A 26,422-nucleotide genomic window follows, 5' to 3' on the forward strand; every position below is an offset into this window, starting at 1 on the left:
GATGATGGGACAAGGACGGCCTTGGTGAGTTGCTGGAGACCCTCGGGCACAGTGACTGGGGCTGCGCGTGTTGACAGAGGGATGCTGCTCCATTTGGTGCTTCTTTCAGCCAGAATCAAACGGCGATTGGACCAGACCACAGCACAATCCTGGCTGCTCTCACCTTAAGAAGTCAGTTGGAATAAGAGCTGTCAATGCTCTCTAGGACAGATAAGTTTGCCACAACCCATACCCACCACTGTCCACAGTAAGCAGGAAGGTGACACGATCAGGCCAGGATGGGAGTGACCGCTCCATGAGGACGACGGGACATGGACAGCCTCAGTGATTTGCTAGATACACGTGAGCAGAAAGGCAGGGGGTGCCCATTGTAATACACCATAAATGTTTGTTCATTGTCTTTTAGATTATAAAAACAAGGAGTTCTGTTTGAGGAGCGTGAGTTGCAAAAGCTCCCTGCTGAAGAAGCTGTATAATGCTTGGCTAGACACTATGAAAATTCTTTTGCTCAATGTAACAAAAAAACAGAACCCCCTCCCCTTCTCTCTTTCTGCATCTCAGTTGCCTCTTTTGTTCAAAGACACTGTTGTAACCATCATGTAACCATCTCCTGATAAGCTGTTAAACTAGTGTCTCAACATCCTGCCTTCCTGTATCATGCTGGGCCAACATGACCAAATAAAAAAAGAAGTTGAACCACAACGCTGAGGAAGACTACGGCCTTCATTTTCACGACCACCAGAGGGACAGAGACGACCCCCCAGCAACAGTGTGCGCAGTCGCAGAACATACCAGGATGTGCTGCATAACCCCGGAATAACCAAGATATAAAAAGGGACCCTGGCGGGGGTGAGGTGCGCGCCATTGTCAGAGCCGAGAATCCCCAGCCGCCCAAGGCTGTTTTGCTTGCTGTTGCTTACTCAATAAATTCCTTTCTATGATTAATACAATGCTCTCTGAAAATTAATTAAGGGGGCAACTTAACTGGGCAACTAAGAGCCCCAGCCCTGGGGTTGCTGGGGAGGCCCAGAGCCACCTTTGTCCCAGCAGCTGTGGTGCCTTGTGAGAGGCTGCAGCTGTGGTGGCCATGCCCAGAGCCCTGCAGCAGCCTGCGGTGGGCACTGCCCTGGGGACAGCCCAGCCTGGGCTGTTGGGCTGGGATGGGCAGGACTGGGCTGCACTGGGCTGCGGAGAGGGCATCGAAATAGGGAGAGGTGGGCAGGTGCTGGGCTGGGCTGGGCTGGGCAGTGCCTGGCACAGGGCAACAGCAGCATGAGGGAGTGGTGGCAGCATTTAGGGGAGGGCTCCCAGCAGGGCTTGGTGCTGCAGAGCCAGGGCTTGCATGAAGGGAGCCCAGAGCTGCAGGGGCAGGGGAGAGGAGGCCGCTCTGGGCCCTTGCTGGCCTGGGCAGAGCAGGAAGAGGGCCCAGGGCCCTCACTCGTCCCCTCACCGCAGCCTGCCAGGACCTGCAAGGCAGTCATGTAGAGTCCAGGGTCAGGCTCTGCAGTGTGGTCACACGCCCTGCGTGCCCTCCTCCTGCCATGCTCCATGCGGTAGCTGTAGCAGAGGGGACCCCCAGACAGCCCTTTCATGGGACAGTGACAACCACATCACCCCAGCCCTCTCCAGTGTTCTCTTTGTGGCTCTCTGATGCACAACAGGACCTCCCATTGTGTGCCGGCCAGCACATCTGCTGAGGGCCAGTGCGGCTGCTGCAGGGGCAGGGAACTCAGCATGGCCCCTGCAGCCCCGTGCCCTGGGCCTGCCTCTCCCCTTGGCCTCAGCCCCGGCCTTGTCTCTGCTGGCAGAAGCACTCTTGGCATGTGCTCCCTGGACTCCCCTCGCCTCCACAGAGCTGCTGTCCACTCAGGCTGCTGGCACAAACGTGTCCTCACAAGCAGCAGCACCCCTTGGGCTGCTTCTCCTGGCCTCCCCCACCCCACTGCCTGGACTCCTTGTCTCTGCTGGGTCCCCTCTTTGTCACCCAAATATGTCCCTTGGCTGACAGCTCCCTCTACCTTGACCCACAGGATGGTAAAGATGGGGTGGGACATATTACCATGATGTGAGGAAGTATTTTTGTAATCTGCATTGGTGATGGTACAAAAAGACACTTCCTTCAGCAGTGATCTACATCCTTCTTCAGGTAAATTTTCAGGATCTCTATTCATCACAGGAGAAGAAATACTGAAGGTCACTTGTACTTGCATTGTCATCTCTTTGTCCATCATGGTGTACTCCCTCATCTTCCAGGCACTTCCACCCATCTTGAATAAACTATCTATATTGAATGTCCCCTTTCCAGATGCCTGTCTGGACCTATGCACTTCCCATGGTTCTCCTGCTTCTTCCTCCCCTTACTCTTTGATCATTCAGATTTCTCTCACTGACCCAGGTTCTGCTTTGAGCTTCATTGAGTTCAAGCTTGCTCATCGATTAGCAGTCTGCCTAATTGTTTCTGTAGCAAGCTCCTCATCATTTATCATTGAATTAAAATCTTATGGAATCATACTAATCTGAATACCTATACTTTCCTATTAATTAGTATAAAACACTAAATTTACTTAATTTTAAAACCAGTGAGGTAAGCCTGACTGGAGACATACAAGATGAGGAGCTTGCTTTGCTGTTTGGAAAATTGCTGCATGTTTTCCTGTTGATTGTTTTAAAATAAGGAAAAACCCTTCTGTGCCTGTGTGCAGCCAGGTCTCTAAGGAAAGCAGGTGGGAGCTGGTGCAAGGGGGCTGTAACATCCAGCTGCAGACTTCAGTGCAGATGTCTGGTGTAAGGGAAAGGGATGCAAGCACCAGGTGGGCAGTGAGAGAAGTGTCAGGGTTGGGGTTGTGAGGAGCAAGGTTGTCTATGCACTGTCAAACCTCAAGTGACTGCTTTTCCACCTTTTTTTCACAGGAGAAGCCCTGGATTAATATAAATTGAAGAAAGGTGCTCAAAACTGAAATGCAACAAAAATCATCCTTTAAAATTAGAAGAGATGTTTATTAGGTGTTTTTTGAAATCTTCCTCCTTAACTACACCATGAAATCTCTCCAATTAGTTCTCCAAGTCTTGAAGACTTGAATAACACTATGGAAGACATATGTTTGCTTAGGAGTTTCTGCACTGTTATGAGTTCCATGGTGGATTTTGGTGCTCAGTCTGTGAAACTCAAGTACTGAGAGGAGAATGATGCAATTGCTTGAGCAAGTAAAGTCAGAAGGAAAAGTTGAAGTGACTTGGAGTATTAATGGGCCCCACTGAGTGCCGTTACCAAAAGATTCTCCTCAGGGACTCATTAGGGCAGATAATTGGAGGCCATGATTACAGATAGGGAAAGCACTGTGCTGAGAAAAGTCTGGGTTTGTTGTGCTGAAGTGAAAGGGCCAGGTCCTGACTCCAGCCACTAGAAGGGAATGTCCTGCACTCCCATGTCTGGCTCTGGGCTCCTGCTGGGGATTTGTGGGGTGTGGTGGGCAGTGTGATGCCTCAAGAAGAACAATGGTATGACACCTCCCTGCCTCTGCACAGGGTCTAAGAAAGCAATGAGACCCTTGCAATGACTGTATCTCATCTCCTCAGAAGCTCTATCCAAGGGGACAAAAAAGTCAGGGCTGCTGGGGCCTTCTCTTCTTGCCAGCACCCACCTCTTTGGCCTCTCCAGACTTTCCTATGTTGCCCCACACTTTGCCCTATTTCCTGGAAACCTGCAGACACCCATTTCTGTTCTTCACCTTGCTTTCATCCTGGCATTTCCGTGGTTTCACCAATGTCTCGTCAACCCTCACCAGCTGTTCCTTCAAACACAAACCCATGGTCTGATCAAAGACACTCTTTGGGTGACCTCTAGCACCACAGCACAACTCTTTGAGGGACATTTTGTCTTCTTCATGGCCAGTGCCAACCTTCCAAGGTGCACTTTCTGGCAGGTTTTTCTCTCCTGCTCTTTCCTACTACCAAAGAAAGCTCCATCAGGGTGGAAACCACTCCTGAAGTAGGCATCACAACCTGTCATCCTTCTTGCATCCTGTCAACTAACCAGACAGCAGTCACCTCACCAGGATCTTCCAAGCCGTGGTCCGGCTGCTGACCTTACAGACTTTTCTGCAGACACACCCAAGCCTTGTGCCTGCTGCTGTCCAGTCATGGACTCAAGCAGAAGAGACAGGACAACCCATATCTGAGCCTTTTTCTGTCTGGGTCCTCCTGGGAATGTAGGCAGAGGGGATCCCACAGTCAGCATGCCAAACAGGTGCCTTCTGCTGGTCTACCAGGACCACTGGCAGATGTCAGCTGAAAACTAGAGTTCCCGAGTATAAGTGTGACCTGTCAGCTGCTTCAGACAGAAGTGACCTCACAGTCCCTTTCACAGGCCAGTTCCTCCTGCTGGTTTGGGAGATCCTGAGATAGAGCTGAGCTCATCAGAGCATTCCCACCCACCTCCTCCTTGTGACCTACAAGCTGATCAAATCCATGGCCCCTCACGTTCATCTTTGAATGCCATGTGACTGCACAGCAATCTCATGGTTCCTGACCTGCCCCAAGGGAACAAGAACCTATGTTGAGGATTAGGAAAAGGGTTAAAGGTGAGAAGGTTAATGCACAGGAAGACAGGCTTTGGATGATACTTATTCATTTACGGCATTAGGGACTATGGCAAACCTTTCTGGGTGAGAGATTAAGCAGATGTTTAGTGGGAGGGTTTGGTGTTCTGCTTGTGGTGTCAGGTCTGTGGTTAGGGTATGGGCAAGCTCTTTGAGGGTTTTTTTAGATCTGCAAGAAGACTAGGGATAAATAGAGCATTTCAATGGTATTGTTAAGGGCAGGGATGAGGATGAGCAAGAGAGGAAAGGTAATGGAAAGGGGTTATGGACTAATTTTGGCTTCAAGGGATATCATGGTCAAAAATTAGAGTGGTGGATTACTGTCAGGGTGTGGAGTGGCATTTAGATTTAGGTATTAATGTAAGAGGTTAAAATAGGGTAAGGGCCTCACATGACTGCTTCAAGTCAGCTTTATGGTGGGATCAACATTACCTGAATATTCTTACCTCTTCAAAATAGTTAGCTTCTGCTATCCAAGCTCTTCTTTCCTCCCCCAAATCTCACATCTCTCCTGGCCAGGCTCCTCTTGCCTTCGTTCTAAAGAAGTTTTTGCCAATATCCAACCTAAACCTCCTCTGGCACAACTTTAGCCTATTCTCCCTTGTCCTATAAAAGGGCATGTTGGAGAATAGACCAATGCCCACCTCGCTACAGGAGGATGAGGGGTGGGATGCCTCAGGTGGATCCCATCCAGCCCTACTGACTTGTGTACATCTAAGTGCTGTAGCAGGTCTCCAACCATGTCCTCATGGATTATGAGGCCCACATTCTGCTCCCCATCCCCTTCCACCAGATCAGGGGGATGGGTACCCCGAGAACTACTGGTCTTGCCACTAAAGACTGAGGCAAAGAAGGCATTAAGCAACTCAGCCTTTTCCTCATCTCTTGTCACTAAGTTTCCCCCCACATCCCGTAAAGGATGGAGATTCTCCTTAGTCCTCCTTTTTGTGTTTCTGTATTTATAAAAACATTTTCTGTTATCTTTAACAGCAGCAGTGAGAGTGAGCTCCAGATGAGCTTTGGCCTTTCTAATTTTGTCCCTGGAGATCCTCACAAGGTCCTTATAGTCCTCCTGAGTGGCCTGCCCTCTTTTCCAAAGGTCCTAAACCCTCTTTTTCTTCCTAAGCTCTAGCCACAACTTTCTGTTCAGCCAAGCCAGTCTTCTTCCATGCTGGCTCATCTTTGGGTACGTGGGTGTCCTGGTTTCAGTTAGAACAGAATTTTCTTCCTAGTAGCTGGTGGAATGCTGTGTTTTGGCTTAGGATGAGAAGAGTGCTGATAACACCCCGATGTTTTAATTGTTGCAGAGCAGTGCTTATACTAAACCAAGGACATATCAGCTTCTTGCTCTGTCCTGCCAACAGGCAGGCTGGGGGTGCAGTAAGAGCTGGGAGGGGACAGACCCAGGACAGGTGACCCAAACTAGCCAAAGGGGTATTCCATACCATCTGACGTCATGCTAAACAATATATAGGGGTGGCTAGCTGGGTGGAGGGGGCAGGACTACTCGGGGTTAGGCTGGGCATCAGTCAGCGGGTGGTGAGCAATTGCATTGTGCATCACTTGTTTGTACATATTATTAGTAGTAGTACTATTATCACCATTGTATTATTATTATTATTATTATTATTATTATTACTATTATTATTGTCATTATTTTCCTGTCTTATTGAACTGTCTTTATCTCAACTCACGGGCTTCACTTTCCATTTCTCTCCCCCGTCCCAGAGAGGGAGGGGGAGGGTGAGCGAACAGCTGCGTGGTGTTTAGCTGCTGGCCGGGTTAAACCACGACAGTGGGGATGGACAGATTGCTCCTGAGCCTTGAAGATTTCCTTCTTGAAGAGTGCTCAACCTTTCTGGACTCCTCTGTCCTTCAGAACTGCCTCCCAAGGCACTCTGCCAACCAGTGTCCTGACCAGCTCAAAGTCTGCTTGTAGAATGCCTCATCTGTCTCCTCATCCTGGTTTGGCGGTCAATAAGATATCCCCACCAGGATGCCTGCCTTGTTGGCCTTCCCTCTGACCCTAACCTATAGGGACTCAATATTATCATTCCCAGATTCGAGTTCTGCAATGTCAAAACACTCCCTAATATAAAGAGCCACACCACCACCCTTTCTGTTCTGTCTGTCTTCTGTCTGTCTCTTCTGAAGAGCCCATAACCAGTCATTGCAGCACTCCAGTCATGGGAGTGGTCCCACCACGTTCCAGTGACGGCAACTAGGTCACAGCATGCCTTTTATTTCTTTTATTTCTTTGCTATTGAGCAATGGCTACAGTTATATTACATTGTACATGCAATAATAAAATCTCTGTTTATGGCCCAGAGGAATTTGGCACTTCAAATGTCACTCAGATGTCACTCTGCCATCTCCAATATCACCTGGTGTCTGCCTCTGAACAGCTCCCTTTTGGCCTCTGTCTCCATCCAAAGTGCTGAAAGCTGAGACAAGCAGCTTACATAGAGCTGCCTGGTTTGTGCCCACCTGAACCAAGGAAGAGGAATCCCAACTCCAGTGGGATTCTGTGAGGCACGGGGAGGCAGCTAAGCCCCTTTCTAGGGGAATGACACAAAGGATGACACAAAGCCTTTTCCACATGCCTCCCTCACCTGGCTGTGGTCTCCCTGTTTCTCAGCACTGCCTTTTTTGCCTACCTGAAGCCCCCGTCTATGTCCTCTTCCTCCCTTAATCTTTTGCTGACAGTTCTGGACTCGGTGGTGCCTCCAGCAGTGAACCCCCTCATCTACAGCATGAGGAATCGGGAGCTCAAGGATGTAGTATGGAAAGTGATGACTGGAGATTTTTCAGAAGGAATAAACTGTCTGTGTTCTTAATGTTAACTGTATACATACCCAGAAATCTTTCTATTTGTTTATTTTTTTTTTTCCTTTTTTACTTTGCTTTACTTCTCATAGTGTTTCCCACAAAGAAATACCATTGTTCATACCTTCCTACACTGTATGTATCTGTCTCATGTGACTCCAAGTTTTTGTATAAATGGTGGGTCAGGCTTTCTGAGTATTTTAACAAAAGAAAGGACCATGCATTGAATTACTTGCCTGATACCCTTCCTTGTAGACCTGTGGTGGAGCTTCAGGGGCACGTGGCAGATTGCAGAGGTGGAGGGGAGAAGGGTCCTGCCACAGCAGCATTGCCAGGGTGCAGCATTGCCAGGCTGAACCTGTGATTGTTTCCTGTTCTTGGACAGGACCCACAGAGATGGTGAATTCACCTGCCTCTGTACATAGTGGGTGAGAGGGATAATGGCAGACAGGCTTCTTTCAGGAGGAAAGAGGGAGCTGCCAGGAGAGCCCAAGCACTCAGCAGGGACAGTGTGTGCCAGGGAGTCAATAGCACGTGGAGCCCATAGAGCACGGGCACGTCCCAGGTGGAGCCACCCTGAGGTGCTAAATCTGGGTGAGAAAAGCAGAGCTCTGCAACTCCAGGGAACACTGCAGGCATAGGGAAAGCTCTCTGTTGAATTGGTTGTTATACCTCAGATGAAATTTCATAGATTGAATACAGTGAATCACCCCAAAACATATCCTGACATTGGAAGTGAGTTGGACTCGATGATCCTTGTGGGTCCCTTCCAGCTCGGGCTATTCCATGAGTCTCTGACTCTGAAGAAGGCCGGCTATCTGTGCCAGCTATCCATGGCCAAGGAACCACTTGTGTGGGAGGCAGTCAGTGGCAGTGCCCCCTACCAGCTGGCTCTGCCTTCCCAGCCTGACCAGCACGGCCCTGCAGAGTGCCCCCACAGCCCCACGCACCACAGCCCCCTTGCTCTGCAGAGCAGCACCACCAGCTGGGGGCTGTGGGCAGCATGGGCAGGGGCTGCAGGAATGGCTACTCAGACCATCCCAGACGTGCTGGGCTGGGGCAAGGCTGTGTGGGACATGGGGTGTCCTGGGAGCAGAGCAGAGCTCTGTGTGTTTGCAGTGGTGGTGCCTGAAGAGCCCCAGGGCCAGCAGTGTGGTGCTGTGCTGTGCTGGGGATTGGGGCTGGCCTGGGGAGCTGCAGGATGCCTGTGGGAGGGGAATCTCCTGCAGATGGCAGCAGCAGAGATACTGCCACTGCCCTCCACTTCTCCATTTGATACTTTGGGGTCTGCCCAGCATGGGCTGCTCTTCTGGGCTGGGCTGGGTTGGGGATAGGAGATGGAGGTGTGGAGAGCTTGGGAGGGTCTGGGCTGAGCTGGCCTCCTGGGTGAGACAGGGAGAACCAGCAGAGAACCGGCTGGGATGGACCACTGTTCTCTGGACACTCTGGGAAATGCTGCCTCAGGGCAATGGTCCCAGAACAACTCCTTGCAACCACCATTCCCAGACGGGGCTCTTGCCACAGCTCACACAAGTGGTTGATATTTCCTCCTCTGAGGGATAATGAATTAGTGTATCAGGAGTCCATGTCTTTATTCTCCATATGACAGTGCACAAGATGTGGGCGTGGAGAGATGACTACCAGTGAGCAGAAGTTCCATAAGATATTCCCTAGGACTATACTGTGGGACAGACAGTGACGCAAGGTCACCTTCCTTTTAATGGCAATGTGCCCTGGGAATGCACTTGAATGAAACAAATCTAGACATGATCTTTCCCACCTACCACAGAGAGTTTTGAACACTTCCCTAACATGTGCACTCAGTACGTGATAATTTTTTTGCATATTGAGGTGGTCATTTCCTTCAGGATGCCCTGAAGGAGCTGAAGAACTCCCAGGGAAATGTGAGTCCAGACAGGTGGGAGGTGTTCTGAAGCATGAGTTGCTCAGCCCACAGGGTACCTGAGGGATTGTGCAGGGCATCCCCTACACCGGGTATTCCTGGATGGGCTGGGAAGAGGCCTGCTGAGCACAACACCTCCTTGTAGCCCTGTGGATGCTGGCTGTGAGGTAACTTCTGTCCCAGCACCTGGCTGGCCAACAGCAGGGAGGAAGAGCCTCTGAGGTCATAAAGGCCTTCAGAAAGCTGCCCCCAACAGGGTGACACATTTGGGGAGACCAGGGGAAAGCTGAGAGAATAAAGGTGGGAGATTTGGGGGAGAGAAGAGGGACTTGGCTAACAGAAAGGAAAGATCTGGAAGAGGTGAGAGGGGTTCAGGCAAGGCTGTGCTGCTGCAACACTTACTAGGAAAACATCCAGGTCAAGCCCTGGCAATATTTTGAAGCAGTAACCATAAGCCCTACTTACCCCTACATCTAAATGCTATCCCTCTCTCTGCAAGGAATCCACTACTCTTACCCCAACCTCAAACCTCACCTGGCATGGGTTAGCCAAGTCCCAAATCCATAAGGCCTTACCATACACTCTTAGCTCATTTCTTACCCTATTCCTCGGCCTTTCATCCCTAGCATTGAATTCCAGCCTTAACATAATTCCTCAACAGAGCCCTGAAGAAAATCCCAATGTAACATAACATAGTCTCTACACTAGACACAGACTAGAACCCAAAGCAGTAAACACAGGCCTCCCTCTAATACTCTGCCCAACCACTAACCCTGGAAGGCAAGATCTAATCCCTAAAGCCTAACCTGAACACCTAATCCCCAAATCCTGCATTCTTTTGGTTTAGTCACTTAACTGAAGCAGTTTGGCCTCATGAAGCTGAGAGAAACAACCCTGCAGACACCAAGGTCAATGAAGAAATAGGGTGTGGAAGTGCTCCAGGTGGCAGAGCAGAAGTTGCCCTGCAGCCCATGGTGCACCATGTTGGAGCAGATCTCCACATGGCAACTGATGGAAGACCCCACGTGGGAGCAGGTGGATGTGGCCTGAAGGAGGATGCAGTCCACGGAGAGGCCCTGCAGGAGAAGACTCCAGGTCAGAACTGTAGAGAGGAGCCCAGCTCTAGGCAGCCCATTGTGATGGGGCCTTTCTTCTGAGGACAAACTTGTATCGACACTGATAGATGTTGCACAGGCAAGGACAGGACTCAGGATGGCATCGCCCTTCAGGAAGGAACTACCTTTGGGATTCCCTTGAAGTGTGGAACTCCTGGCTGTGTCAGAGCTTGAGCCACTGAACTGTGCAGGCAGACCAAAGTCCCACTGTGACAGAAGCAACCTCGTGCTTCCCCTGAAGCCACTCCCCTCCCAGTCTTCCTGAACTACCATTGACACCGCAGACTCAAGCAAACAGAGGTAAAAGGGAGTGCGAGAATGCCAGTGCTGTACAAACTCAACAACAATGATACATGATATAGCAAGTAACTGGAACACGACCTGAGCACCAGCTCATCACAAGCACCAGATTCATGCTTAGTTGGTTTGAAAGGACTGAGAACAGGGCATTAGAAAAAGCATAAAAGAAGGAGCTACATCTTAGTATTCACTCAGCCTCACCAGAAGTAGCCCTGCAGAATGACAACCCATCTGGCCGCTCATGGCTTGGACAAGTGTACAGTTTGCTGGTTGAAGAACTTTCTAAATGGCCATGCTCAAAGAGTGAAGGAGTGAAGGGAGTTCAGTCCAGTTGGTGTCAGTTGACCAGATGTTCAGCTTAGTCATCAGTGACATTCCCCAGGGATTCCCAGGGATTGGGTCCAGTTTTATTTAATATTTAGATCTATGATCCGAATGAGAGGATCAAGTACACCCTCAGTATATCTGCAGATGACAAGAAGTTAGGTGGGACAGTTGATCTGCTTGAGGGTAGGAAAGCTTTGCAGAGGGATGTGGAAAGGCTAGATTGATGGACTGAGTCCAATCACATGACATTCAACAGTGCTTCTGCACTTGGATCATAACAACCCCATGCAGTAGCATAGGCTTGGGGAAGAGTGGCTGGAAAGCTGTCCAGAAGAAAAGCACCTGGGGATGTTGGTCAACAGCCAGCTGAACATCAGCAGCCACCGCCCACCTTGGACAGGGACACTAGCATCTTCCAATAGATTATCTGTGTTTATGAGGTCACTGTCAGCTGAAGATCTGATAGGCCATGAGCAGGCCCATGGCAGGTGAATATTCCTGTGATAACAGTGGTGCCTGAGTAGCTGACAGGCTGAGAGCAAGGGTGGCCTGTGCTAGGTGTTGTGAGGACCCTGGTGCCTGAGAAGCCAGTAGGCCAGGAATAAGCATATGGCTTGTGTGGGTCTTTGGGAGCTTATGATGTCATGTCACCGATGGCACCCCATGCTTGATTATTCCTGAAATCCGACAGAAACCCCAGGCACCTGTCTACTGGTGCATCACACTACTTCATTGGGAACAGAAACCAAACAGGTGTCTATGTGGTGCTCAGGTCAGTGGTGTCTGTGGAGCTGACAGACCAGCAGCAGGCCCACAGCTCTCGTAAGAGCTTGTGAGGTCACAGGAGCCTGAGAAGATGACAGGCAGGAAGGAGACCCATGCCTGGGGAATGTACCTGTGATGCCACTCTTGGCTGAGTAGCCAATAGGGCAGGAGCAGGTGCATGGCTGTATAAGTTCTCGGGAGGTCACTGGAGCCTGACTACTTCCATGGTGAGTATGCATCAGCTGCAAGGATATCAGAGAATCACAGAGTCATAGAATGGTTTGGGTTGTAGGAATTCTAGTGACCATCTAGTCCACATCCCTCTGCTACAGGCAGGGACACCTTCCATTAGGCAACATGTGCATATGAGGTCATGGTCAGCTGAGGAGTTGATAGGCCAGGAGCAGTCCCCTGGCCTGTGGATGTCATTTGGATGCCAGTGGTGCCTGTGTAACTAACTGGCTGAGAGCAAGGGTGGCCTGTGCTAGATGCTGGGAGGACCCTGGTGCCTGAGAAGCCAGGAGGCCAGGAATAAGCACATGGCTTGTGTGGGTCTGTGGGGAGGTCACTGGTGATCAATTAGCTGATAGGTCAGGGCAAGGCCCACGGATTGTACAGGTACCTGTGAGGTCACTGGTGCCTGAGGAGGTGGCAGGCCTGGAACAGGCCAAGAACTTGTGTAGGTGTTTGTGAGGTCATTGCTGTCTGAATATAGGCCAGGAGCAGGCCCATGGCAGGTGAAGATGCTATGGCATCACCTGGAGCTGTATTGGGCAGAATCATGAAATAGCCCGAGTTGGAAAGAATCAAGGATCAGTGAGTCAAACTCCAGCCACCAGACAATAAAATAAATTATATATGTATCTAAAAAACTATACAAACTGTAAATATATTTTAAAAATACTAAAATATATAATGTATAGATTTATAAAAAATAAACCTTTTACATATGTATAATACATGTAAAATTAATTTAATGAAAAATAAAATAAAATAAGATAAAATATATAATATAATTAATATAATATATTATACTGTATAATATAACATAATCCAGTATAATATACTGGAATACTTTATGTAATAAAAATATTTATCAAATAAAAATATAATATAATCTATAATATAATATCGGTAATTATATATTATCATATGAACTATATAATAATACATGAAATATATAAGAATAATATTTAATCTAATAAAAAATATAAAAATATAATAATGTATAAGTAATATATATATATTGTATATATTCATAAAAATGTGTGTTCTATTAAAAATATAAAATGTATATATATATGTATTTATATTTCTATATATATATATAATAAAGTATATGTCTGAGAGCATTGTCCAACACTTCTTGGACTCTGCCAGGCTTGGAGCTGTGAGGAGGCTGGGAGGCACCGCAGGGCCATGCCTGGGCACGGGGCCAGGAGGAAACCACCGTCTTCCTGCCCGGGCGCCATGTCACATGGGCTGCGGTTTGTGCACCTGCAGTGGCAGGCAGGCTCCAGCTCCCGACCCGCCGCGGGGAATAACGGCCCCTGGGTGACACGCTGAGAGCCAGGGAGACGCCTGAGGCTCTGGGCTGCAGCTCTGCTGCCAGGGCAGGCCCTGGACCAGCTCTGGCTGCTGCCGGGACCCCACAGGAGGCTCCCTGGGGAGGGACGGGACAGGCAGCACCCCCATAACGGGGCTCTGGCCCTGCCCAAGGGCCTTTCCCAGCTGCTGCTGCCAGCACAGCGGGGGCTGTAGCAGGGGCAGGGGCTGGTCTCTTCCCAGCCTGACAGCCCTGCTGCAGGACCAGCCCTGTGGATCCCATGGCTCAGAGACGGCCGGACAATCACACCTTGGGCTCTTGGATGCTACAGCTTAGGAGATGCTCCGTGCTCCCACAGCAGGCTGCAAGGGGTGTCAGAGCCATCTGCCCCCACACCCAACCCTACCCCACGATGATCTCCCACCGCAGTGACGTGAGAGCCGCAGCGGAGCCGTCCCTCATATATGGTCATGAAGAGCGCTGGAGAAGTTCATTGGAGAGCTGGGCTGCGTCGGAGGGGAGATAAGTGCCGATAACGTCTAAAAAGGTGCCTGCTGCTTCGATTGGCTCCTCCTGCAGCTGGGACAGCATCTGCACAGATATATTGCCCTCCCATCATCTCCATTTCACTGTGGGTCCCCAGGAGCTCCAGCAGCAGGGCATTGCTGTCAGGACAGGAGCCTCAGGATGGGGACAGAGGGACTCCTTTTCCCTTGGGTGCTGTGGCTGTTCCTCTGGGTGCAGCCATGCAGAGGTAAGTGCCAGCTTCTGTTTTCAACAACCTTGGGACAATGGGCAGCAGTGGGGCCATTGGGATCTCTCTGGGAGTGGGGTTGTTTTCAGGCACCACTCATGTGAGAGGCAGAAGGTGCTCAGTCTCTCAGCTCTGTTCTTTAATCTGTGCCTGTCTGGGTGGGAGGGGGTAATCCATTTTCACATCTCCCATGTTTTTGGCAGCCCACACCTGGCTTCATTTCTAGACACCTTGTCCTTGGGTACCCTTTTGCGACCCCTTGTTCCCCAGCTCGGTGTCTCTGGGTCTGGAGAAGGCCCAGACAGTGAATGGCCCTCAGTGATCTCCAGGGCACAGCCAATGTCTGGGGTGCCCCAGGGGGGTTGTGTGCTGTTCCCTGCCCATGGGATCTGGGGAAACACTGACTCCAGGAGGGCAGGTTGTGTCCCATTAACAGAAGGGGACTGGGGCATCTGCACCAAGAGGTGTTCTTCTTGGGGGCCCTGGTCAAGCACAGGGGCCTGTCTGACAGCAGGGATTGGGAAGGAATGTGGGCTGTCGATATTTTTGCGGTCAACCCAGACAGTGGGTTTGGGAGGTGCCTGTGGCAGACAATGGGCAATGGAAGCTGCTCAGGGGCATGGGTCTGTTTGGGGGACACTGGGATGGGGAAGAGTGGGAGCCCCATGCAGGGCTGGGGGCTGTGTGGGGGTGGGCATGGGTGGGGGCAGGGGTCCGCTGGGGTGGGAGGAGGTGGTGAGGGCTGTGGGGCAGCAAATGGCCCAGGAGGGCTAGAGCTGGGTATCCCCAGCCCAGCATAGCCCATGGGGAGAGGAGGAACCCCCCACTGCCCCTGAGATAGCCTATGGGGACAGGGATCCCACCCTGGGAACTGGGAGTCTGCCTGGGGAGGGGGTCCTCACGGACACACAATGTGGGACTCAAAACTCTCCTGACCCTTCCTGTGTTGGTGTTTGAAGGGGCTGCGGAGGTGAGGCTGGCGGATGGCGGCAGTCGCTGTGCTGGGAGAGTGGAGGTGAAACATCAGGGCCAGTGGGGGACCGTGTGCCATGGCAACTGGGACATGTCCGATGCTGCAGTGGTTTGTAGGCAGCTGGGCTGTGGGGTTGCTCTCAAAGCTCATCGGAATGCACACTTCGGGCTGGGATCTGGGCGCATTTGGATGAATAATTTTCACTGTCGTGGCACCGAGTCTGCCCTGTCTGACTGCACACATGCAGGATGGGGTAAAGCATACTGCATTCACAGCTGGGATGCTGGAGTGACATGCTCTGGTAAGGACTGAACTTGTTCCCTACTTCTGGGACGAGGACACTTCTAAGGGACCTGGCTGTGACCTCAGGAAGCAGCAAGTGGACACCAGAACATGGCTCTGTGTGTCAAGTTGCACTCTGAGCTGGGTCTGTCACTGCTGGTGTCCCTTGTCCCTGGGGAAAGCCCAGTGGGGGCACATCCAGCCTGGCCGTGAAGCTGGAGTAGCCAAGCCTAGGGAGATGCCTGGGGCTGGGAGAGGAAAGCCCTCAATCTTCCCCATTGTGCTGCCTGGTTCCCATCTTTCTCCTCCCATTCGCCCAGGCCCTGTCTGGCAGGCTGGTCCCTATGCCAGGGGAATCTAGAGCAGCTCCCCCAGCCAACAGCAGCCTCAGGGAAGGGCGTGCAATGGCCCAGGACTTTTGGGGTTGTACCCCCAGCAGACACGAGAACCTCAGCCAAAGCAGAGGGGCTACTCAGAGGGCAGGAGCACTGGGCTTGGGCAGACAAGCAGGGTGGCAAGTGGCACCTTGTTCCTGTCCTGGGGTCACCCCATGAGAGCCAGCCCCCAGAGACACAGGCCCTCCAGGCAGTGCTGACCCACTGCTCAGGCTCTCCTGCGTGCCCTGTGCCACAGGGGCTGTGCCAGCACCTCCTGGCTCTCCTCTCTGCCTGCCCTCACACCAGGAGCTCGTGTCAGCCCAGGACTGCTCTCTGCCTGCTTTCCTGACCCATGCATGGTAGGTGGCTGGGGACATGCATGTCCAGCACCACACTGTCCCTACCGGAGGACCCCCCTTTGCAGAGGATCCCCCGATGTGCCCCATCTAGCAGGAGCTCCCCAAGAGCCCCAGCATTCCCTGGGAACAGGGGGGCTTTTGGGCAGTTCCAAGGATTTCTTCTAACTGGCCTGAGCCTTGTGGGGCAGAGCAGGCTGAAGTAGCCACGAGTTCCTGGGCCTGTTTCCCTGGGCCCACGTGCTGCGGGTGCTGCTGTGCTGGGTCTGGGGCTGGGCAGCCCAGGGACTCCGGGCAGCAACAGTTTGAGCAGTGCCTGTGGCTGGGGGCTGGGAGAGAGGGCAGCCCATGGGTGCTCAGCAGTTTTCTGAGGAACAGCAGGGGAGCCCTGACATGTTTTTGCCATCAGTACCCACTGAGAGCTGCAGGGCTGGCCATGGGGCTCTGCGTGCGGCTGCCTTAGGGATGAGGTAGGAGGTGGGCACAGAATTGCCAGAGGGCTCTGGGAACTCACAGGTCTCCTTGGTTGCTCCAGGATTTGTGCGGCTGGTCGGAGGGGACAGCCCCTGCTCAGGAAGTGTGGAGATCTACGACAGGGACCAGTGGAAAGCTGTCTGTCACTCCCACTTTGGTGCCAAAGCTGCCGAGGTGGTGTGCAGGGAGCTGCAGTGTGGCACAGCCCTGTCTGTCCATGGGGCAGCTCAGCTGGGAGAAGGGGCCGGTCCTGTCTGGGACAGAGAGCTGCAGTGTGTGGGAAATGAATCCACCATCCTCTTCTGCCCCTGGGGGGCCTCCAAGGACAAGGCCTGCACCCACAGCAATGGCACTCATGTCACCTGCACACGTAAGGACTTGGGGTGGAATGATGGCCACTGGGGTTGTGGTGGGGGAAGGAGAGCAGGGTGGGCACTGGGCTGTGCTGGGTGGGAGACAGGTGGGGTTAGGTGGTGGTCTGCAGCCCCAAAATGAGAGTGCTGCAGGAGGAGAAAGGCACGCTGTCCCTTCGGCCTCTCCTGCAGCTCCTGTGGGAACAAGAGCACAAATGTGGCCTCTCTCACCCTCCTTTGTCCCCAGAGTACACGGGGTTCAGGCTGGTGAACGGCAGCACAGCGTGTGAGGGCAGGGTGGAGGTGGAGGTGCTGGGGACATGGGGGACACTCTGTGCCTCCCGCTGGGACCTCTCGGACGCCCACGTTCTCTGTCGGCACCTCGGCTGTGGCTTTGCTGAGTCCATTCCTGGAGGAGGGCATTTTGGGAGAGGAACCGGCCCCGTCTGGAGAGACTCGTTCCACTGTGATGGGACTGAAGCCCACCTGGGGCAGTGCCCGGTGACTGCCCTGGGGGCCTCACCGTGCTCCCAGGAGAACGCTGCTGCTGTCATTTGCTCAGGTGAGTACTGGGCAGTGCTGTAAAGTCCATTTGCCCCTGGACTGTGACACGGCCACACAAATTTGGGGACCCCATGGCAGCACCAGGCTGAATTTCTGCTCTCATCAGGCCCGGCTCGCAACATGTCTGTATGGTTGGTGGGCGGAGGGAGCCGGTGCGACGGGCGCGTGGAGGTCTTCCAGCACGGGACGTGGGGCAGAGTCCTGGATGAGCAGTGGGACATGCAGGAGGCCAGCGTGGTGTGCCGGCAGCTGCAGTGCAGAGAGGCAGAGGCAGCCTACACCCCCGTGAGGGCTGAGAGAGGACCAGGACCTGTGGGGCTGCGTGGGGTGCGGTGTGCAGGGCACGAGGCTGACCTGAGCCTCTGCAACACCTCCCTGCCCGAGAGCACACCAGCAGCAGGAATCATGGAGGACGTGGGGGTCGTGTGCCGGGGTGAGTGGTGCTGCACATCCCCCAGGTTTGTGGCTGGGAGGGCAGCAAGCCACTGACAGCCGGGGTTCTCCCTGCTGCAGGGAGCCGGCGGGTCCGGCTGGCGGACGGGGCCGGGCGCTGTGCCGGGAGAGTGGAGATCTACTACCAGGGGCGCTGGGGCACCGTCTGCGACGACGCCTGGGACCTGGCCGACGCCGCCGTCGTTTGCCGCCAGCTGGGCTGCGGAGGGGCCCTGGAGGCAGCCGGCTCTGCTCGGTTTGGGGAGGGCTCCGGGCAGATCTGGCTGGATGGCGTCAACTGCTCCGGGGCCGAAGCTGCTCTCTGGGACTGCCCTGCCAAGGCCTGGGGGCAGCACGACTGCGGGCACAAGGAGGACGCGGGAGTCATCTGTTCAGGTCTGTGCTGGGAGCTGGGAGGAAAGCTGGGGCCAGTGAGGCCAGGGTGAGGGTAGAGCCAGGTAGGGCCAAGGCTATCAGTGTCTGACATCCAAGGACATCCCTGGGGCCTTTCCTCCTTCCAGAGTTCATGGCCTTGAGGCTGGAGAACAGTGACGGCTGCTCCGGGCGCCTTCAGGTTTTCTACAACGGGACGTGGGGCAGCGTTTGCTCCAACTCCATGACCACCGAGGCGGTGTCACTGGTGTGCAAGGAGCTGGGCTGCGGGAATGAGGGGGATTGGGAAATAATTTTAAACTCTGCCAAGCTGTCTGGCACCGCGTGGCTGGATCACGTGGAGTGTGGGAAGAGCAACAGCTCCTTCTGGCAGTGTCCCTCTGCTGCCTGGCATCTGCAGTCGTGTGATGACAGCCGAGAAGAGATCTACATCACCTGCAATGGTAAATCTGGTTTCTCAAGGCACCAGGTCCTGTTCCCCACTGGGTATGGTGAAATGCAGAGAAGGAACCCAGAGGGGCTTTGACTTCCTGCATTAGACCCTGTTGCTGCTGGTGGCACAAAGGTGACTTCAGCTCTCAGAGCCACCCATGCCCACCAGCAGCAGTCAACATGTGGGCTGCCCTCAGCCCCTAGGGGATGCAGAGGCATCTCCACGCAAGGTCTGAGAGGAGACCATGCAGGGCTTTCAGGAGTCCCCCCTCCAGGGACAGCCTCCTGCTGCTCTGTGAACCAGGGACCTTGTGGGGCCAAGCACTTGGGTCCCCCATGCAGTGACGTGTGGGAGGAATGAATGGGGATCTGCTGCTGCCCTGACCCAGCATGGGGATGTGCGAGCAGAGGTCAGCCCTGCTTTCTTCTGCATGACCCCGAGAGCAGCCCTTTTCAGCCCAACTTCTCTTTCCTTTGGGACATGGACAGAAAGGCCGCAGGTGGCTGCATGCCCCAACTCCACCAGCTGCACAGGTAGGGAGCTGCCCCTGCGCGTGCCCCCCTTACCTGGCAGGGCTCCCCCAGTTGTCCTGGTGCCATGGGACATTGCTGCCTCCCCAGACAGGGAGAAGATCCGCACCGTGGGAGGCAAGGACGGCTGCTCGGGCAGAGTGGAGATCTGGCACCGCGGCACCTGGGGGACGCTGTGTGACAATGCCTGGGACATGCGGGATGCCGAGGTGGCGTGCAGGCAGCTGGGCTGTGGCCCCGCGGTCTATGCCCTGGGCCAGGCTGTTGCTGGAGAGGGGACGGGCCCCATGTGGCTGATGGAGTGCAGGGGGACGGAGCTGTCTCTGCAGGACTGCTGGGCCCAGCCAGGGGACAGCGGTGCCTGCCAGCATAAGGCAGATGCGGCTGTGCATTGCTCAGGTGAGCAGTGGGGCTGGGAGACATTGCTGGGGGCTTGGCAAGGAGCTGGCTTGGGTGTCTGCCCTGCTGGATCCTGGCATGGCCCCAGTGCGGGACCAAGCAAGGGTGTTCCTGCAGAGTGGGGGGCTGGTGTTGGGTGGGGAGTAGCCTCTGTGGGGCTGGATGTGCCAGCACATCCCCTGGGCTGCCTGCACTGTCTTGTGAGCAGCCCAGAGCAGTGGTGCTGGGCCCTGTCCCTGCCACCCTGCCTAGCCCCAAAGGAGGGACAATTCAGGTGGCACATGTAGGGGCCATCTGCTAGGGAGGCTGCCTGGTGCCACAGCCCCAGCCTCTCAGCCCAACTCTCCTTCTGCTCCCCTGTAGCTGCACCCAGGACAGCAACATCCTCCCCACAAGCAGGTAAGCTGTCCTTCCCCAGGGCTGGGTCTGCCCACAGAGAAGCTGTGACCTACAGCCAGGGGAAGGGGCTCCTTGCTGGGCTGTGAGACTCCCAGGAAATTGAGGGAGATGGGAGAAGTCTGTGATGGACCCAGCAGGGTGGGAGCTGCCCCATCACCCAGCCCTGTCCCCCCCAGCCCCTGCTGCCTTGTGTGGTCAGCAGTGGCTTATCCTGCCCCCAGCCTCTCCCTTGTCTGATGCTGCCCCTGCCATGTTCCTGCCCATGCAGATCCCCCACGGGGCCGTCCAACCACCAGCAGCGAGAGACTCTCGGTGCCTGTCATCCTCTGCATCATCCTGGGGGCCCTCCTCTGCCTGCTCCTGGCCCTCCTGGCTGGGCAGGTGCGAAGCGCCAGGGCTCGGTGCAGAGGTGGGTCCTTCCCCAGTGGTCCTGGGGGGCAGATGCCTCCTGGCAGGGATGGGAGTGTTGGTGTCCTGGGGCACAGAAACAGAGCCGTGTGCTGCCTCCTGCCCCATGTGCTGCCCCACTGACTGACAGATGAACATCAAGGGGTGGAGAGAGTCCAGACCCTGGGGCATCAGTTCTGGGGTGAGGAGAGAAATGTGAGAGCTGGGCTGGGTGAGAAGGGGAAGATGCACTGCTGGCAGTCCTCTGAGCAGCTCTGGCAGGAGGAGCATGGGGCAGCGGGGTCCATCACTGTGGTGTCAGCCACCCCCCAACAGGACACGGGCTGTGCTTTTGATGTGTGGGGCAGAGATGGAGCAGCTCCATGAGAAGGGGAAATGAGGGAATTGGTGCAGGGTCTGCACTCGGACATGACCCAGGGACCAAAGGGGCACACGGGCTGTTTCCAAAGGGATGGTGCAAGGCTGATGCTGCCCCAGACCATCTCCATGGGGATGCTGCCCTCCCTGGGGATGTGGCCTCAGTGCCAACACAACACAGTGGGGCTGTGCTGTGGGGACAGCCCTGTGCTGGCCTAGGGAATGGGGCTGGGGGAACCCAGTGGGGTCCTGTCCCTCTCTGCCCATTCCCAGACCTGCCCTTCCTCTGTCCCCAGGCTCCGGGAGAGCTGGGGAGCCCTTCCCTGAGGCCGTGTACGAGGAGATCGCTTACAGCCTGGCGTGGGAGAAGCAGGTGAGGTTCAGTCTCTCAGGTGGGTGTATGTTCATGAAGGGGATCTTTCTCCCTACCCCAGACCAGGGCTGTCCCCTGCAACTCCTACCAATGGTCCCTGAAATGGTTGGACCATGGGATCTGTGGGAGAGATCCAGGCGTTGGCCCCCACAGAGGAGCTTCCTCCCCACCAGCTCTGCCCATCCCAGAGGGGACAGCCCCTCTCTGCCTGGCCCTGCACCCTGGGGACATCCAAGGGCTGAGCGAAGAATCACAGAATCACAGAATCACAGAATTTTCTAGGTTGGAAGAGACCTCAAGGTCATCGAGTCCAACCTCCAACCTAACGCTAACAGCCCTCCACTAAACCATATCCCTAAGCTCTACATCTAAACGTCTTTTGAAGACTTCCAGGGATGGTGACTCCACCACTTCCCTGGGCAGCCTGTTCCAGTGCCTCACAACCCTTTCAGTGAAGAAGTTCTTCCTAACATCTAACCTAAAACTCCCCTGGCTCAACTTAAGCCCATTCCCCCTCGTCCTGTCACCAGGCACGTGGGAGAACAGGCCAACCCCCACCTCGCTACAGCCTCCCTTGAGGTACCTAAAAAGAGCGATAAGGTCACCCCTGAGCCTCCTCTTCTCCAGGCTGAACAAGCCCAGCTCCCTCAGCCGCTCCTCGTAGGACTTGTTCTCCAGGCCCCTCACCAGCTTTGTCGCCCTTCTCTGCACCCGCTCAAGCACCTTCATGTCCTTCTTGTAGCGAGGGGCCCAAAACTGAACACAGTACTCGAGGTGCGGCCTCACCAGAGCTGAGTACAGGGGGACAATCACCTCCCTAGCCCTGCTGGTCACACCGTTCCTGATACAAGCCAGGATGCCGTTGGCCTTCTTGGCCACCTGAGCACACTGCTGGCTCATATTCAGCAGACTATCCACCATCACTCCCAGGTCCTTCTCTGCCTGGCAGCTCTCCAACCATTCCTCTCCCAGCCTGTAGCTCTGCTTGGGGTTATTGCGCCCCAGGTGCAGGACCCGGCACTTGGCCTTGTTGAACTTCATGCAGTTGACCTCAGCCCATCGGTGCAGCCTATCCAGATCCTCCTGCAGAGCTTTCCTACCCTCGAGCAGATCGACACACGCACCTAACTTGGTGTCATCTGCGAACTTACTGAGGGTGCACTCGATGCCCTCGTCCAGATCATCAATGAAGATATTAAAGAGGACCGGCCCCAGCACCGAGCCCTGGGGGACGCCACTAGTGACTGGCCTCCAACTGGACTTGGCTCCATTCACCACGACTCTTTGGGCCCGGCTATCCAGCCAGTTTCTAACCCAGCGAAGCGTGCGCCAGTCCAAGCCAAGAGCAGCCAGTTTCTTGAGGAGAATGCTGTGGGAGACGGTGTCAAAAGCCTTGCTGAAGTCAAGGTAGACCACATCCACAGCCTTTCCCTCATCCACCCAGCGCGTCACTCTGTCATAGAAGGAGATCAGGTTCGTCAGGCATGACCTGCCTTTCATAAAGCCATGCTGACTGGGCCTGATCGCCTGCTTCCCCTGCAATTGCTGCATGATGACTCTCAGGAGGATCTGCTCCATGAGCTTTCCTGGCACTGAGGTCAAACTGACAGGCCTGTAGTTTCCCGGGTCTGCCCTCCGGCCCTTCTTGTAGATGGGCATCACGTTTGCTAGCCGCCAGTCGATTGGAACCTCCCCTGATAGCCAGGACTGTTGATAAATGATGGACAGTGGCTTGGCCAGCTCCTCTGCCAGTTCCCTCAGTACCCTTGGGTGGATCCCATCCGGCCCCATCGACTTGTGCACATCTAAGTGCCGTACTAGGTCACCAACCAGTCCTTCATGGATAATGAGGGCCACATCCTGCTCCCCATCCCCTTCCACCAGCTCAGGGGGCTGTCCCAGGGCAGCTCTGGGAGCCCCTACGGGATGGGCTCATCCCAGGGTAGCAGGGGTGGTCTCCCCCCCACTCTGACCCAGTGCTCTGGTTGCCCATCCCCAGCAGTGCTGACCACAAGATGGGGCAGCAGGGCTCATCCCACAGCACCCACTGCAGCTCTCTGCAGCCTCCTTTTCAGAGGGGTCCCTGCCCCAGCTGAAGCCCTACCCCAGGCACAGAGAGGAGGAGGATGATCTGGGGCCAGCCCCAGGGATTGGAGGGGGAGGGAGAGGAAGGGCTCTATCTCTCCTCCCAGAAGACAGACAGACAGCAGTGCCACTGAGTGCCACCATCAGAGCTGGAAGGACGAGGGCTCTGCTTTGGCCCTGACACCAGCAGCATGTCAGCCCTGTGTCCCTGCATGCCCTCCCACCCTCTGCTCTGCAGAACGTCTCTTCTCACTGCCACCACCTCTCCTCTCCTTTCAGATGTCCCTGTCCTGCCTGGAGGTGACCCAGTGGATGGCTACGATGATGCTGAGGAGGTTTCTGACCCTGGGGAGCATCCTTTCCCTGGGCAGGGGGACTGGGAAGTGCCCAGGACACCAGAGGAAGGAGATGGGCCCAGGAATACAGCCACAGGTGAGAGGGCAATGCAGCACTGCCACTTCCTAGGTGCCAATCCCAGGGCCAGGAGAATCCATGAAATATTTAGAGCCTGATCTCCTGACATAGAGAACCTGTCCTGAGATATTTTGGGGGGCTGGGAGAATGGGCCGAGTGTCTCAGGCTGGTGTGGAGGGGGAAGGTGTTGTACAGCCCTGAGGAGCACCCCACAGGCCCAACCACAGCAGCCTGCCTTGATGCTTACAGAGGGAAGCCTGCGCTCCTGGAGAAGTGCTGGGCACCCTGGAGCTGAGGGAGACACCTTGTCCCCTTTTCTGGTACACATGTGCTATGACGATGTTGAAGAGGTGTCTCTGGCATGTCCCCATGAGGACACCCAGGATGTGACACCAGAGCCACCTGCACAAGTGTCCCAGAGCTCCAGGCCAGCAGAGCCCAACCCTGCCGAGCAGCTGGTTGCAACCAGGAAGGAGGAGAGCTCAGTGCCACTGGGAGAGCCGTGAGTGCCAGGGAACGGTCTCCCTTTTCCAGCAGTCTGCAGACACACATGGGTATTTCCCTTCTTGGTATTCCCTGTTTTTGTGCTTTGTGTTGGCAAATGTTTATATTAAAACATTCTGGGGGCTTTGCCCCAGGTCCAGTGTTTCCCTGCCCAGGTGTCGGGGTCTCTCTCTGAGGCTAACCAATTGGAGTAGAGCTCAAAGATGCAATAGTGGGGAATGGTCATTTCTTGGGACCAACGGGGTTGGGATCAGGCTGTAGGGCTGCCAGAACCCCCAGTCCCTAGACAGTATTCCTACTGACAGAGACATTTCCGTCCTGCCAGCCACAGGCAGTTTCCAGCAAAAGTGGCTCTGTGTGATGCCCCATGATACACTCGCTGGTAGCACCCATCTTCTACAGCCTTGGGCCCCCGTGGAACCCAAAGATGCCTGCCCAGCACCCACCGACAGAGAAACCTCTCCTGCAGGATCAGAGTGGCGAGAAGTGTTGGACCCCTGGGCAGGACTTGGTACCCAAACTGCCCTCTCTGATCCTGCTGGTAGGTCCTCCCCAGCTCTTCCCCAGCAGGCTCCTCTGCTGCAGGCTGAGAGATGCTTTTAGTAGTGGGGTGGTGTGCTGCAGGGGGTGCTGGATGGTCTGGAACATCTGTTTGATCCATTTGGGTCAGCTGTCCTGGCTGTGTCAGGAACACCTTCCTCAAAATCAGGTTGCTCAAAGCCCCATCCAGCCTGGCCTTGAATGCTTCTAGGGATGGGACACCATCCAACAGCCTTTCTGGGCAACCTCCTGCAGTGCCTCACCACCCTCAGAGTAAATGATTTCTTCTGAATATCTGATCTCAATCTACCTTCTTTGAGTTTAAAGCTTTTTCCCCTTGTCCTGTTACTACATCCTCTAATAAATTCTCTCTCTCCAGCTTTCCTTTATGCCCTCTGGAGCTACTGGAAGGTTGCTCTATGTTCTGCCTACGAAGGCCCAGGGCCTTCTGTTCTTAATTCCTCTCTTCTCCCTCTTCATAGGAGAGATGCTCCAGCCCTCTTATCATTTTTGTGGCCTTCCTCTGGACTTGCTCCAATGGGTCCATGTCTTTCTCACGTTGGGGATCCCAGAGGTGAACACCCTATTTTAAGTGGGGTCTCACAAGTTAGGAAGAAAAAGTGAGAATCATCTCCCCTGACCTGCTGGCGATGTTCATTCTGATGCAGCCCAGGATTTTGCTTTCAGGGCTACAAGTGCATATTGCCTACACACGTTGAGTTTTTGAAGCACCATACTCCCAGGACCCTCTCCTCAAAGCTGCTCTCACTCCCTTCTCCACCCAGCTTGTATTTATGCATAGGACTGCTTCAACCCACGTGTGGGAGTTTACACTCAGCCTTGTTGAAGTTCATGAGTTTCACACAGGCCCACCTCTCAAGCCTGTCATGGCCCCACTAGATGACACCCCTTCCCTCCAGCACGTCAACCTCACCACACTGCTTGTTGTCATCAGCAAACTCGCTGAGGGTGCACTCGATCCCACTACCCATGTCACCAACAAAGATGTGAAATAGTGCTGGTCCCAGTACCAAGCCCTTAAGAACACCATTCATAACAGATCTCCACTTGGACATTGATCTGTTGACCACAACCCTGTGACTGCGACCATCCAGACAATTCCTTATATACATTGAGTGGTCCATCTGTCAGATCCATGTCTCTCCAATTTAGAGGCAGGAATGCCACATGGGATGTGTCAAATACTTTGCACAAATCAGGTAGATGATGTCAGTTACTTTTCTCTTACACACAAACACCGTAACACCATTGCAGTAGGCCTACAGATATGTTAGGCACGCTCTGCCCTTAGTGAGGACATGTTGGCTGTCCATGAAGACATGTGCCCCTGCAGCTCCACCACAGGTCTCTGAGGAAGGATCTCAGGCAAGCAAATCACAGCAGGGTTCTTTCTTTTATTGAAATACATAGAGAGCCTGGCTTCTCGTTTACTCCATGTCTCAGAATCACACGGACAGGTAGATACTGAAATGGAAGAGGATGAATAATGATACTTTCTGTGTTCAGCACTATTACAAATAAATCAAAGATAAGATAATGCTACACAACCACACACAAATTTCCAGCTTCTGAGCCTGTAATGAGCTACATTATAAGTGATATGCAGAGGAAGAACAGCAGT

The 26,422-nt window shown here is 54.0% G+C and overlaps 1 protein-coding gene across 1 annotated transcript in view; it reads left to right on the forward strand.

Annotated features, from left to right (window-relative positions):
- Positions 1–24,415, forward strand: part of LOC311216423 (antigen WC1.1-like) — a gene marked incomplete at both ends in the record, with an annotated part of 33,313 nt that extends 8,898 nt beyond the window's left edge. Inside the window, 11 exons of the mRNA XM_084297959.1 lie at positions 16,658–16,795; positions 17,197–17,511; positions 17,620–17,946; positions 18,027–18,341; positions 18,467–18,781; positions 19,260–19,700; positions 20,064–20,099; positions 20,368–20,508; positions 21,161–21,256; positions 23,602–23,754; positions 24,396–24,415. Coding sequence (XP_084154085.1) covers positions 16,658–16,795; positions 17,197–17,511; positions 17,620–17,946; positions 18,027–18,341; positions 18,467–18,781; positions 19,260–19,700; positions 20,064–20,099; positions 20,368–20,508; positions 21,161–21,256; positions 23,602–23,754; positions 24,396–24,415 — 2,297 coding nt within the window. The remainder of the gene's footprint in view (positions 1–16,657; positions 16,796–17,196; positions 17,512–17,619; positions 17,947–18,026; positions 18,342–18,466; positions 18,782–19,259; positions 19,701–20,063; positions 20,100–20,367; positions 20,509–21,160; positions 21,257–23,601; positions 23,755–24,395) is intronic.
- Positions 24,416–26,422: the final 2,007 nt, after the last annotated feature.

The sequence above is a fragment of the Netta rufina genome (genome assembly GCF_964035555.1).
Source record: "Netta rufina genome assembly, chromosome: 18".
Classification (NCBI taxonomy): domain Eukaryota; kingdom Metazoa; phylum Chordata; class Aves; order Anseriformes; family Anatidae; genus Netta; species Netta rufina.